Source organism: Choloepus didactylus, chromosome 15, assembly GCF_015220235.1.
Source record: "Choloepus didactylus isolate mChoDid1 chromosome 15, mChoDid1.pri, whole genome shotgun sequence".
In the NCBI taxonomy this organism is placed as follows: domain Eukaryota; kingdom Metazoa; phylum Chordata; class Mammalia; order Pilosa; family Megalonychidae; genus Choloepus; species Choloepus didactylus.
The window spans coordinates 68917820-68932600 of NC_051321.1; the positions used below are offsets into that span (position 1 = coordinate 68917820).

Sequence of the window (14781 nt, forward strand, 5' to 3'; positions counted from 1 at the left end):
GTTTCTGTTTTGGGAAATAGTAAAGTTTCATTAATGGAAGGTGGTGAGGGTACCACAATACTGTGGATGTGATTAATTCCACTGAATGGTAGGTTTGGGAGTGGTTGAGATGGGAAAGTCTACGTTATATACATATATCCCCACAATTAAAAGAAAAATAAAAAGCAACAAACAAGACAATGAAAATTAAATGCAATATATGACCCTTAGGCTCTACCAAGGGAGGAGAAAAGTCTTAAAAGGATATTGGGACATAAGAAAAAATTGGAATATAGACTGTAAGCTTTATATCAATGTTAAATTTCTTAACTTGATAACATCATATAAGGTGGTTACTTAAGGGAATATATATCCTTGTTCTTAGGATATTTACATGGCAGTGTTAAGCATTTACGGAGCATGAGGTATACAAACTATGCTTAGAAATGTTCAGAAAATGGATAGATAGATAGATAGATAGATAGATAGATAGATAGATAGATGGATAGAATGATATGGCAAATGTGGCAAAATGTTAAAATTGGTGCATCTGCTGATATGCACTAGCCCTGCTTAATGGCTACTAGCAGAATTAGTGAACAATGCTATATACAGAAGGCTCTTGGGTATAGGACTTTGAGAAGAAACAATAAGCAAAAACAAGTACCTTTATATCTGCTTGTCAAAATTCTATTCCATCTTTAAGGCCAAGTTCAAATTCCACCTTCTCCAGGAAATCTTAGTCTTTTCAGTTGGTTCTAATCCTTCTTATTGGTGCTCCCCAAAGATCTCATACCTTTATTAGAATACATACTACATTCAGCAATACATATGACAAATATTTGCCTTTGTGACACTCACCATACTGAGGACATGCAAAGATGAGTAAGATACTATTTTCAAGAGGCTCAAAGTTGAGTGAGTTGCTTTGTGTTATATTTATTTGACATCTGTCTCCCTTCACTAAGAATGTAAGTTCTACTGAAGGCAGAGACTTTGTTTTGCTTACTACTGTATTTCCAGTATTTAGAATGGCCTGGCACATAATGGATGCTCAATAAATATTTATGAAATTATAGTTCTTGACATACATATTTTTCTCTTACTAGACGATTAGAGACTATACATTTCTTGAGGATAGGGGACGTTTTTTGTTCATCTTTTATCTTTCTCATAGCACCTGGCTTGGTATCTTAAACGTAGCAATGTCTGCCACTGAGCTGAATTTTAAGTTTTCAATTTCATCCTGAAATCTAGAGAGTATTACGTTCAGCAGCTTCAACACTTCTAAGCATAGGGGACCACTACTGTGTATTAAACTTACGAAGCCTCAGAAAGCTCTGTCTCTGTTAAATAAAAAACACAGCAATCACTCAGAGCACAAGTAATTTTTCCAGACACGGCAGGTTCCCCAAATCTTCAAAGGGGATAAAACAGCTAGAAACACTGATGGGGCACAGTATCTCCAGAGCAGTGGTTCACAAGCCTAGCGGTATATCAGAATCACCTGGGGGGCCTTTTAAAAAACACTGATGCCTGGACCCCACCCATTGAGCTTCTGATTTAACTGGTTTAAAGAGGTCCCCAGTAACCATAATTTCTTAAAAGTACCCCAAGAGATCCTTGGGTTGAGAAACACACTGCTCTAGAAGAGTATGGTTAGGAGACATAGCGTGTTGCTACTGAAAGGACAAAATGTGGAATGGGAAGCCTTGGATTTTAGTGCAGACTCTTGGTGGGTCATTCATTTCTTGTTCTCCATCTCTATGATTTTAAATGCCAAATGAGAGCTAACAAGGCTGTTAGAAAGAAAAAAAAAATGGCTGTGAAGCATTGCATGGTCATTAAGTACTAAGCAAATATTTATTTAATACCACCACTAGGACTTTTAATCTTTTAGGCCTGGATTGAAATTTTCATATAGAACCCCACACAAAAACTGATTAACATGAGCCAAAAGAAAACTTATACTTTCATGTTAACAAATCCAAAATGGAATTAAAGAAGCAATTAGAGAGCAGATGGTGATTTCTCTTTACTGGGAAATGGTCCAAGAGAGATGGACTGGTAACACTAGGAGCAAGGCCCTTCATTAATTCTCATTTTAGTTAACTGCTATGTTCACTAATTATTTAATCAAAATGAGAGGACAATCAATCTCAGTCTTTCTGCTAAAGCAGGCTAGAAATTCTGGGCTAGAAATAATTTAACACTTTACGTTTTTATCCTCTGATAAAATGTGTGCTTTCACTTCAGAGCTCTTGAGGTTCTAAATTAACTCCTGCCAAAGACAAAATACTCATTCTTTAAAGGGAGATGTCTCCAATACTCAATTTATTGCTTTTAAATATAAATTCATAATGAAATAATGAATTAGCCTATCATGAGAGATGATTTAGGTCAAGTGAATGACTGCAACAAACTTTAAAAATAAACGTGATCAAAAGAAAGACATGTTTTCTAATGCAAACACTGTTTCCAGCATAGTGGTTAAAAATCCACTTTAACATTTGTGATACATTTTCTGAGGACACTATTTCCAAAGGATGTGAGCTGTGTATTCTGCAGAAGTGCTCTCTGGGGGTGAAGTATTTTTCCCTGCCACTTTCTGTGAATGATGCGTCCTTCCCTCCCAGCTAGCAGCATACCTGCTGTGGGAATGTGGGCACAGGCTGGACTGAGCACAGAGTAGCTGAAATTTTCTTTCAGATCCCAGCCTGCCCTCAATTGCAGTCCACAGCCTGATTCTGAGGTCCTTTCAGAGCTTTTCAATATCCAAGACAAGGAGAAAAAAGGCTAGCTGATAAGAATTTCTTTTCACTAACTTGGGGCGATGTTATTCACGAAAGATTTTTTACACAAAGAAAGTTGAGACAGGCACTGGCAATCCTATTTCTTATTTTCAGTTATTGTGTCTTTAAACCTAGAAAGACCCTTACACCAAGCATGTGAGCCAAGTCCCTCAATTCATGAGGCCAGTAAGGTTAAGTGATTTGTCTACTGTTCATGGAAATTGCCGAGGAAGGACCTGAACTCAAGCCTTCTAGCCCTATGTCTACTACTACATCACCTTGGCAATCTCGCATGGTACGTATTTTTTAGTGTCAAGTCAGTTTTCTGGTCATCACTGTCCAGTGGAAAGGGTACTGGGCTGGGAATGAGAAGATCTGGGTTCTAGCCCCAACACTTGCTCTGTGTGTGTGTGTGTATGTGTGTGTGCATATGTATGTGTGAGTGAGAGAGAAGGAGAGGGAGAATGGGGTGGTGGAGGGGGGGAGAGGGAAAGAGGGAGGGAGAGAGAGATATCTTTAAGGGGTCATTTAGCTGGCTTCTGTTTCAGTTTGTCCATCCTACCCCCCTGGCAAAACTCAATTACTGACTCAAGTCTACCATCTGACTTTTTTTTTTTCTGCACCAGGTATAGCTGGTGTTGTCATAGAGCAGCATTGACTAGTGTCACCACAAACCCATGGTCTCCAATCAATGCGACTCAAAAAACTCAATTATCTCTTCCTAAATTCTCTAATAACCTTTGTACCGGTCTTTCTCCATCTATGTTCGCTTCTTTCCAAACTATTTTCCATTTAGCAGCCAGGGTTGTCTCTTTAAATGTAAATACGACGATGCCATTTCACTGCTCACAACTCATTGCACTGTGAAGAAATTCCAAACTCCATCCATGCCTACAAGGTCCTTCGTGTTCCAGCCCTGGTCTCCCTGACCGACCTCAGACCAGACCACCCTCCTCCTTGCTCAGTATGTGGTCATACCCCTGCTCTCCCTTCAGTTCCTCACAAATGCTGAGTTTGTCTTTCCTGCCTCAGAGCTTTTACATATGACATTTCGCTCTGTCTAGAATCTTCTTCCCTTCTACTTCCTTCCCTGCCTTCCTCTTCTTTCTATATTTCCTTCTCATTCTGATATGCCTTCTAAACATACCACTCTAATGGAACAGCTCTCCCAAAGGTCACCAGTTATTATGATCTGACCAAAACCACTGCACTTTATCATCTTTATCTTACTGGATGATCTCTGTAGTGTGTGACACTAGAATCTCAGTTCCTGAACCCTCTACTTCCTTGACTTTGAGTTCACTATTCTGTAGGTATTTCTCTAACCACTTCTAGATTTCCTTCTTGAGCTGCTTAAATGTTAGTGTCACACTGGATTCTGTCCTTGGTCCACAGTTCTTTTCTGTATAAAATTCTCTTTGGACAATCTCACCCATTTTCATGGTTTTAACTCTAGGAGTGTGCTGCTAATTCCTAAATCTACTGCAGCCCTCTAAGGTGCTGGTCATCTCTACATGGATAATCCACAGGCATCTTAAACTCAAGATGTCCTTGACTGAACTCTTAACGGCCCCCCATCCCCCAATCAATTTCTTTTAATTTTTAAATTCCTAGTCTCAATTCATGGTGTCACCCTATGACCAAACAAGAAACCTAGGAGTCATTCTGGACCCCCCACCCCCTCTTCCACACCACTGCTCATCTTTTTCTCCTTTTGGACCTGATGTACCAGGGATGAATACATCGTAAACCTCAGGATGTGATATACTCTCTTCATTATGTTAGGACTATTGCAATGACCATATGTTCCCATGGTTCCTTTTCTTCCTCCAGGCATAGATACCTACCTTTCCCTCTTTGAAGTGCTTCTTGAGCTGCTTCTGCATGGCGGTCAGCTTCTTGGACTGCACCCCACTGTAGGCCAGCAGCATGCCACCAAACTGCCTCTCAGTAATTCTCCCATCAACAGGGTCATTGCGCTCAAACTGGAAGGGAAACAATAAAAGTGTTCTTGGCATAAACAGGAAAGTATTTCGACATGGAATGTAGAATGATCAACTCTGTTGGATGGCAGGAAACAGCTGATGGCCATGGTATATTGTTGAACTAAATTTCTCAGTAACATCTGAAAACATTTATTTAAAACTGAAGACCTGGCTTGGGCAAGATGGCGGCAAAGAGAGGAGTAGAAGCTAAGTAGTCCCCCTGGAACAACTGAAAAAAAACCAGAAACAACTAGTAAATAATCCAGAATAACTGTGGGGGACAAATGAGACTGTCCACTCATCATACACCAACCTGAATTGGGAGGACTGCCCAAGATCACAGCATAAAATCTGTGAGTAAAACCTGCAGATCCAAGTCGTAAGACCCCCTCCCCCCATAGCTCGAGCTGCAAAGCCTTGTGGTGCCAGAGAGAAGCTCTCTCCCAGTAAGCGAATATAGCTCAGCTGAGCTCCAACTGGGGTTTTAAGTAGTGAGTATGAACTGCTCACTACAGGTAAGAATCCCCCAAAAACAGACAGAGGCTTTGGGTGATGACTGACCTTGGAGAGCTGGAGAGTTGCCTTGGACTAGGTCTGAAGGGGACTATCTGTTTCTTTTTTGGCTCAGTGGAGAAAGCCCTAGTCATTTTCAGTTTCCAGGGCTCTGACTCAGAGAAGGGTAGAGAGAGCACAAGCAGAGAGAGAGACCATTGAAATGCTAATGACCTCCCCCTAGGGGGTCTATCTTCTCTAAGAGGAAACGGGTGGGGCCCTTTCCATTCAGCACCAGACCCCAGAGCCTGGGGCAACACGGCCATACCTCCTCACACCAGTCAAGAATTATAGGCTAACAGGCATCACCTGCTGGGCTGAAAAGTACAGTGACCTGAGGCATCACAGGGTGCAGCAATTTTCTAAGACACACCCTCAGGGAAACCAGATACTGAATATTTCTTCCCTCTGGGACCTGAGCCTGTTCTGGTCTGGGAAAACCTGATTTTGATAACCAAGGAAACCATGCCTAAACAACAGACAATTACACCCTACACTAAGAAAAACAAAGTTATGGCCCAGTCAAAGGAACAAACGTACACTTCAACTGAGATACAGGAATTTAAACAACTAATACTAAATCAATTCAAAAAGTTTAGAGAAGATATTGCAAAAGAGATAGAGGCTGTAAAGAAAACACTGGGCATACATAAGGCAGAAATCGAAAGTTCAAAAAAACAACCAGAAGAATCTATGGAAATGAAAGGCACAACACAAGAGATGAAAGACACAATGGAAACACAACAGCAAATCTCAAGAGGCAGAAGAAAACACTCAGGAACTGGAGAACAAAACACCTGAAAGCCTACACGCAAAGGAGCAGATGGAGAAAAGAATGAAAAAATATGAGCAACATCTCCGGGAACTTCAGGATGAAACAAAGTACAATAATGTACGTATCATTGGTGTCCCAGAAGGAGAAGAGAAGGGAAAAGGGGCAGAAGCAATAATAGAGGAAATAATCAATGAAAATTTCCCATCCCTTATGAAAGACATAAAATTACAGATCCAAGAAGCGCAGCGTACTTCAAACAGAAGAGATCTGAATAGGCCTACGCCAAGACACTTAATAATCAGATTATCAAGTGTCAAAGAGAGAATCCTGAAAGCAGCAAGAGAAAAGCAATCCATCACATACAAAGGAAGCTTAATAAGACTATGTGCGGATTTCTCAGCAGAAACCATGGAGGCAAGAAGGAAGTGGTGTGATATATTTAAGATACTGAAAGAGAAAAACTGCCAACCAAGAATCCTATATGCAGCAAAGCTGTCCTTCAAATATGAGGGAGAGCTCAAAATATTTTCCGACAAACAGACAATGAGAGACTTTCTGAACAAGACACCCGTCCTACAGGAAATACTAAAGGGAGCACTACGAGTGATAGAAGACAGGAGTGCGTGGTTGGAACACAATTTTGGGAGATGGTAGCACAGCAGTGTAAGTACACTGAACAAAGATAACTATGAATATGATTGGGAGAGGAAGGTTGGGAGCATGTGAGACACCAGAAGAAAGGAGGAAAGATAAAGACTGGGACTGTGTAACTTGGTGAAATCTAGAGTGTTCAATAACTGTGATAAAATGTACAAATATGTTCTTTTACAAGGGAGAACAAGCAAATGTCAACCTTGCAAGGTGTTAAAAATGGGGAGGCATTGGGGGAGGGATGCAACATAAACTAGAGACTGTAACTAATAGAATCATTGTATTATGCTTCCTTTAATGTAACAAAGGTGATATACCAAGGTAAATGCAGATAAGAGGGAGGGATAGGGGAGGCATGTTAGACATTTGACATTGGTGGTATTGTCTGATTCTTTATTCTGCTTTGATTTAAGGTTATTTTTCCTTTTGCTGCTTCCTAGCTGTCATTTTTTTTCCTCTTTCTTTTGCCTCTCTACCTTCTTTGACTCTCCCTCCTGCCTTGTGGAAGAAATGTAGATGCCCTTATATAGACCCTGGTGAAGGTGGTGAACACATAAATATATGACCATACAGAGAACCATCGATTATTTACTTAGGATGGAATGTATGGTGAGTGAACAAAACCATACTGGAAAAAAAAATGGATTGATGACAAAACCTCGAGGGCAATATACTGAGTGAATTAAGCCAGACACATGAGGACAATTATTGCAGGGTCTCACTGATAGGAACTAATTATAATATGTAAACTCATAGACATGAAATATCTAACTAACAGTGCTGAAAGGTGTGTGAATGAGGTGGAAAGGGGAAGCTCAGAGTCATATATGTCACCAGAAGGAAAGTTGGAGGTCAAAAGATGGGAATGTATAAAACTGAATCCTATGGTGGGCAATGTCTATGATCAACTGTACAAATACTAGAAATTGCTTACATGAACCAGAACAAATGTATGACATGAACCAGAACAAATGTATGACAATACAATTAGAAGTTAATAATAGAGGGGCATATAGGGAAGAAATATATACCTATTGCAAACTATATACTACAGTTAGTAGTATTTCAACATTTTTTCATAAACAGTAACAAATGTACTATACCAACACTACGAGTCAACAATTGAGGGGGTTTGGTTAGGGATAGGGGAGGATTCGAGTTTCCTTTTCTTTTTTCATCTTTCACTTTATTTCTTGTCTGGAGTAATAAAGTTTCTAAAAATTGAACAAAAAATAAGTGTGGTGATGGATGCACAGCTGTATGAGGGTACCCAGGGGCAAGAGATTGTACACTTTGGATCTTTGGATAATTGTATGGTATCTGAACAATCCCAATAAAAATTAAAAAGGAAAAAAAAATGCTTAACTTGAACTGCAACCCAGTACCCTTTATTCTTAAAGACGACTGTAAAACTATATAGCTTACACTGTGTGACTGTAGGATTGTGAAAACCTTGTGGCTCCCACTCCCTTTATCCAGTATATAAGGACGAAAAGCAAATGAATAATAGGGAAGGGTGGGGGGTATGGGATGTTTTGGCTGTACTTTTTTACTTTAATTTTTATTCTTATTCTTTTTTGTGTGTGGTAACAAAAATGTTCAAAAATTGATTGTAGTGATGAATGCAAAACTATGTGATAATGATACTGTGAACAACTGATTATACACTGTGCATGATTGTATGGTTTGTGAATACATCTCAATAAAATTGAATTTAAAAGGTGAAAAAAAAAACAACAACAAAAAACTGAAGACCCATATTCTTATCCCAGGTCTGCCACAATTTATGACATCAGGAAAGTCACCCAACTATTCTGAGCCTCAATTTCCTTATAAATAAATAGAGGCACTATACCAGCTCATCGAGCTCACAGATGATGAGCATCCTTGAGGGGATAAGAACTATTTTAAAAGTCCATACAAATTTATTCCATTATTAGTAATAAGTGCTGTGGATCATCCATGTCCCTGTTCCTCAGGGAAGATTCAAAAGCTAACCATTATAAATTTGATCGTTTGCATATATGTAAAGTCATATCAGTTCCTCAATCCTTACTTATTAATATTGGTATACACTGACCCAGACCTTTCAGGATTTTAAAGAAGTTAATGCATTTTCACGTTTTCAGCATGGTAACCAAACACTAGGACATTAAAAGAGCTTGAAAAAAAAAGGCGAGTGTACGATGTCTTAATTAGACCTGCTCACCACAAAGCTACTGAAAAATCATTAAACATATTTAAATATGCAGAGGGAAGGTTAAGTATAAAGGATCTTTAGTTAATATAAATGATTATCAGAAAAACCAAGATTTTCATTTAAAAATGAAGAGAGACAAGAAAGTTATCTTAGTCCCAGCTGCAGATACTGCTGTTAATGACATGTTAAAAATTTTTTTTTAATTAAAAATTTTTTCCTTTGTTTTAGTTAGCTAAGTGGTAGGTTCACAGGAAAATCATGCAGAAAGCACAGAGTTCCCATATACTGCCCCCAAAGTTTTCCCTATTATTGACACTTTGCTTTAGTGTGGTACTTTTGTAACAACTGGTAAAACAATATTATTATAATTATACTATTAACTACAGCCCATAGTTTACATTAGAGTTCACTGTGTTGTAGAGTTCAATTTTTTTTTAAAAAAAGTAAAAAAATTTATTCTGGTAACATATATATAACCTAAAATTTTCCATTTGAACAACTTTCAAATTTATAATTCAGTAGTGTTAATTATATTCACAATGTGGTACCACCATCACCACCATCCATTACCAAAACTTTTCCATCAACCCTAATAGAAACTCTGTACCAATTAAACATTAACTCCCCATTTCTTATCCCCACCCTGGCCTCAGGTAACCTGTATTCTAGTTTCTGACTATGAATTTGCATTTTCTAATTGTAAGTGAGAAATCTGTCCTTTTGTGGCTGGCTTATTTCACTCAACATGATGTCTTCAAGGTTCATCCATGTTGTCACAGGACTTTATTTCTTTTTACAGCTCAATAATATTCCATTGCATGTATATATTGGATTTTATCTATTCATTGGTTGATGGACACTTGGGTTGCCTCCAAATTTTGGCAATAGCGAACAATGCCAATATGAACATTGGTGTTCAAATATCTGCCCCTGCTTTCAATTCTTTTGGGTATATACCTAGAAGTAGCATTACTGGGTCATATGCTAATTCCGCATGACTTTCTGATGAATGATAGCTGGATAGTTGGAAAGATGCTCAATATAATCCTTTAGCTGGAAAATGCTTAGTATAGCCTTCGATAGCTGAAAAATGTTTATTATAATCTCTTCACTCAAGCAGCTTTGGAAAATGTTTATTATAGTCTTTTCACTCAAGACCTTTGATTCTAAGGTTTTTTGCTGGAATAGCTTGCTGTTAATCTAATTTCAAAAGTTTACTCTCTGTTTCTAGTTACATTAACCAGACCTTCTCAGCCTTTACTTCCAGGAATAAGATGACAGGATGAAATGGGACAGAAAGGACTAATAAATAAGGACTAATAAATCAGCACCTTCCTGTCTTGAAGGACAAAGGATCTGAACCTGGATAGTCAGCAAAGAGAGAGGAGGACCTATAAGACAACAGGATATTCTGACTAAACAAGAATGATACAGACATCTATTACTCAATTTTAATGAATCCTGTGACTGTTACCCAGTTTGTTTTTTTTTCCTTCTTATTTTCAGCTTTTCTCTGGACCCTTCCCATTTCTTTGTCTCCTTGGCTATAAAGCCCAAGCCCCCTTTTATTAATTTGAAGTGGTCTTGGAAAATCTTCCTCCAGTTCCTTACATGGGCATCCGTAATAAAACTCACCTTCTCACCAAAGAGACTTGTTTCTCTCTTTAGTGCCGGACAGGGCGGACTCAACTATTGAAAGTCGTAATTTTATGGCGTCAGGACCTGCCAAGATGTTTTCCACAGTAGCTGCATCATTTACATTCCCAGGGTTCCTATTTGTCCACATTCTCTCAAATACTTGTTATTTTTCATTGTTATAATAGTAGACATTATAGTGGGTATGAAGTGGTATCTCATTGTGGTTTTGACTCGCATTTCTCTGATGGCTAATGATGCTGAGCATCATTCTATGTGCTTTTGGACATTTATATATCTTCTTTGGAGAAATGTCTGTTCAAATCTCTTGACCATCTTTAAAATGGGCGGTTTTTCTTTTTGTTGTTGAGTTATGGGATTTCTTCATAGATTCTGGAAATTAAGCCCTTATTAGATATGTGGTTTCCAAAGATTTTCTCCCATTGAGTAGGGTGCTTTTTTACTCTCTTGATGAAACCTTTTGATGCAGAAAAGTTTTTAATTTTGATAAGGTTCTATTTATCTATTTTTTCTTTTGTGCTTTTGGTGTAACATCTAAGAAACCAATGTCTACCACAAAGTCCTGAAGATTGCATCTCTACATTTTCTTCTAGGAGTCTTATAGTCCTAGTTCTTATATTTAGGTCTTTGACCCATTTTGAGTTAATTTTTGTATATGGTACGAGATAGAGGTCCTCCTTCATTCTTTTACATGTGAATATCCAGTTTTCCCAGCACCATTGTCAAAAAGACTATTCTTTTACCATTGGGTAGACTTGGTACCCTTGTCAAAAATCAAATGTTATAGATCTGAGGGCTATCTTAACTCTCAATTCAATTCCATTGGTCTATATATACATCCTTGTGCCTATACCATGCTGTTCTGACCACTGTAGCTCTGTAATACGTTTTAAAATCAGGAATTGTAAGTCCTCCAAGTTTCTTCTTCTTTTTAAAAATGGTTTTGACTATCTGGGACCCCTTCTCCTTACATTAATGATTGGCTTTTTCATTTCTGAAAAGAAGTCTAATGGAATTTTGATTGGGATTGTACTGAATCTGTAAATCACTTTGGGTAGAATTGACATCTTAACAATATTTAGTCTTCCCATTCATGAGCATAGAATGTCCTTCCATTTATTTATGTCTTCGCTTTCTTTCAGGAATGTTTTGTAGTTTTCTGTGATTAAGTCCTTTAATCCTTGGTTAAATTTATTCCTAGATATTTGATTCTCTTAGTTGCTATTGTAAATGGATTTTTTTCTTTTTTTCCCTTTGGATTGTTCATTACTATGTCTACTGATTTTTTTGTATGTTGATCTTGTACCTGCCACTTCGCTGACTACTAAAGACAGGCAGAAATGCGTAAATAATAAAATGGCCCAGAAAGCAATTAGCAAGCCAAAAAATTTGAGGATGGTAAAATTTCTCAATGGTTTTATTGAAATATAATGGTTACCAGAAAATTTTCAGATTCCTATGTGGCTGGGCAAGAAGGATATATATGACATAAGATGTTGCCAAGTAAGGTCTTGTCAACAAGCATGCCTATTAATTCCCTAACATTGTGTTAGTCATTGTGGGGAAAGAAGTAGAAGCTTCAGTTTCTATCCTTAAGGACCTCCCCATCTAGTAGGGAGATAAGAGTTACACATGAGACTCAAAACAAGGAAGTATATAGTCAAGAGTTAAACTCTCTTTCAATGGTCATTTCCTCAGTTAGCTTGGTAAGTTAATATATACCTTGATTTGTTTCCTTACCCATGAGACTGTGTCAGCAAGCAAGACACAAGGACTATGTCTTAATAATAGCAAACATCTACTGAGTATGTTCTATGGGCCAAGCACTTCACCCATATATTCTTTCATTTAATCACTATAACAAGCCTATGAGTAGATATTATTAGCTCCATTTTACAGATGAGAAAACTGAGGTAACATGCAGCTACATGTAACAGAGCTGGGACTCAAACTCAGTCCTGTCTGTGTTCAAAGACTATCTCTTGACATCACATTGTTTCTTCCTTCTAAGCAGTAGGGCATTTGTAGCCTATAGGATAGTACTATGTTTATTTTGGATAAACTTTAACAGCCTTGGGGCTTAGTGATATTTAAGTGGGAAGTAAAACTATTTTCAAAGAAATCAACATCATCAATATTAAGTGAAGGCATCTTTTTCAACTCAACCACTCAATAGTTCATCTTTGTCACACCATCACTTCTACAGAGCTGATTCATTTTGACAGTACCAAAAGTTTTCCAGATTCAATTTATGTTTGATTTATGGTTCAATTTGCTATCCTGAAACAAAATGGAAGACTGATAAATTTTGGCAAATGGGCATGCAATCTGCAATGTTTAAATCAGATTTTCAGTGAAATGTGATATCTGGGCAAAAGTTGGAGATGCAAAGTTCATCTAAGGGCTTCTTCAAGCCAAGGTAGACAAATGTGTGGTCCATGCACTCTAGGCTAGGCTTTGACAATTTAGAGTGCAGCATTCTACCCTTATCTGGGAGATTTCACAGTTGTGGGGAAATCCTGCATGTCTGAATTAGACGAGTTTTAAGCATTATCCCATGAAATGGATTCATGATTGAACTGTTTCTTGCTTGCTAACTTTGGCATCAGCTGCAGCTCGCTCAATGTTTATGAAAGGCCGTTATTTCTCTGTTCTCCAGGGCATTAAGCCTCTTCTCTGTTCTGTTTCAAAGACAGTAAAGAAAATTTCTACTGGAGATCCCCAAATAACAATTCCAATGCTCAAGTTAGCTTGTTTACTAATGTTTTCGAAAAACTCAGATTTGCCTTTGGCAATGAGTTCTATTATTATTACTACAATTATTGAGTGGAACCTGAAAGAGCATAAAAACTACAAAATTCAGTTCATACATGTTCTAGTTTGCTAATGCTGCCACAATGCAAAATACCAGAAATGGACTGGCCTCTATAAAACGGGGTTTATTCGGTTACACAGGTACAGTCTTAAGGCCACAAAGTGTCCAAGGTAATGCATCAACAATCGGGTACCTTCACTGGAGGATGGCCAACAGTGTCCGGAAAACCTCTGCCAGCTGGGAAGGCACATGGCTGGTGTCTGTTCCAGAGTTCTGGTTTCAAAATGACTTTCTCCCAGGACATTCCTCTCTAGGCTTCAGCTCCTCAAACATGTCACTCTTAGTTGCTCTTGGGGTGTTTGTCCTCTCTTAGCTTCTCTGGAGCAAGAGTCTGCTTTCAACGGCTGTCTTCAAACTGTCTCTCATCTGCAGCTACTCTCTTAGCTTCTGTGCATTCTTCAAAGTGTCCCTCTTGGCTGTAGCTCCTCTTCAAAATGTCACTCTCAGCTGCACTTCAAAATGTCACTCACAGCTGCACTGAGTTCCCTCTGCCTGTCAGCTCATTTATATAGCTCCACTGATCAAGGCTCACCCTGAATGGGTGGGGCCATGCCTCCATGGAAATTATCTCATCAGAATTATCACCTACAGTTGGGTAGGGCGCATTTCCATGCAAACACTCAAAGAATTCCAATCTAATCAGCACTGATAACATCTGCCCATAAGACTGCATCAAAGAATATGGCCTTTTCTGGGGGACATAATACATTCAAACCGGCACAATACATATAGTATGTCTTACTTCGAAGTTTACTACTTCCTCTGTAATTTGACTTGGTAGCACTTCTTTTAGGTTTTTAGACTCTTCTGAGGCCTTAGTTCTGAACTCTTAAACATGGCTGGAGGGAGTAGGGGAGAGCCATTTCTCTTTCAAACAAACTGCTAATGGAAACTGACAACTAATGCACTATTCATTCAACATTTATTAACTGAAACCTACTAGGCTAAGACTTGGGAGCTTTCAGGGTAGCTGCTCAAAGACCTGTATTAGGGTTAAATTTTCAAGGGCAACAGCTAGACATCATGTGGCTCTATGGTAAAGTGTGCATTTTAAGCCTGTGCAATCCTGTGGGTACACTCTCTGAGAGAACCGTACCTCAGTCATGCACTAGATCCCCATCATGGGATGGTCTTTAGGAAAAGACACAGGTTATTACAAAATTATCACAAAGCAGAAAGCTTCTAATTGTATATTTGGAAGCAATCCAAATCATTTGCTTATATTTTACTCAGCTAAGTGTTGGTAAAGTCTCTTATGTTCCACTTCAATGACAATTAAGGAATTTTATTCTATTTGCTCCGAAGGCAGAGAATGT

General features: G+C 38.4%; 1 protein-coding gene across 2 annotated transcripts in view; it reads right to left on the reverse strand.

The window, feature by feature from the left end:
* MICU1 (mitochondrial calcium uptake 1) overlaps positions 1-14781 on the reverse strand; it is a 280725-nt gene that overhangs the window by 49288 nt on the left and 216656 nt on the right. For both annotated transcript variants that reach the window (XM_037804432.1, XM_037804431.1), the window contains one exon: positions 4619-4756. In XM_037804432.1, the coding sequence (XP_037660360.1) occupies positions 4619-4756 (138 nt within the window). The remainder of the gene's footprint in view (positions 1-4618; positions 4757-14781) is intronic.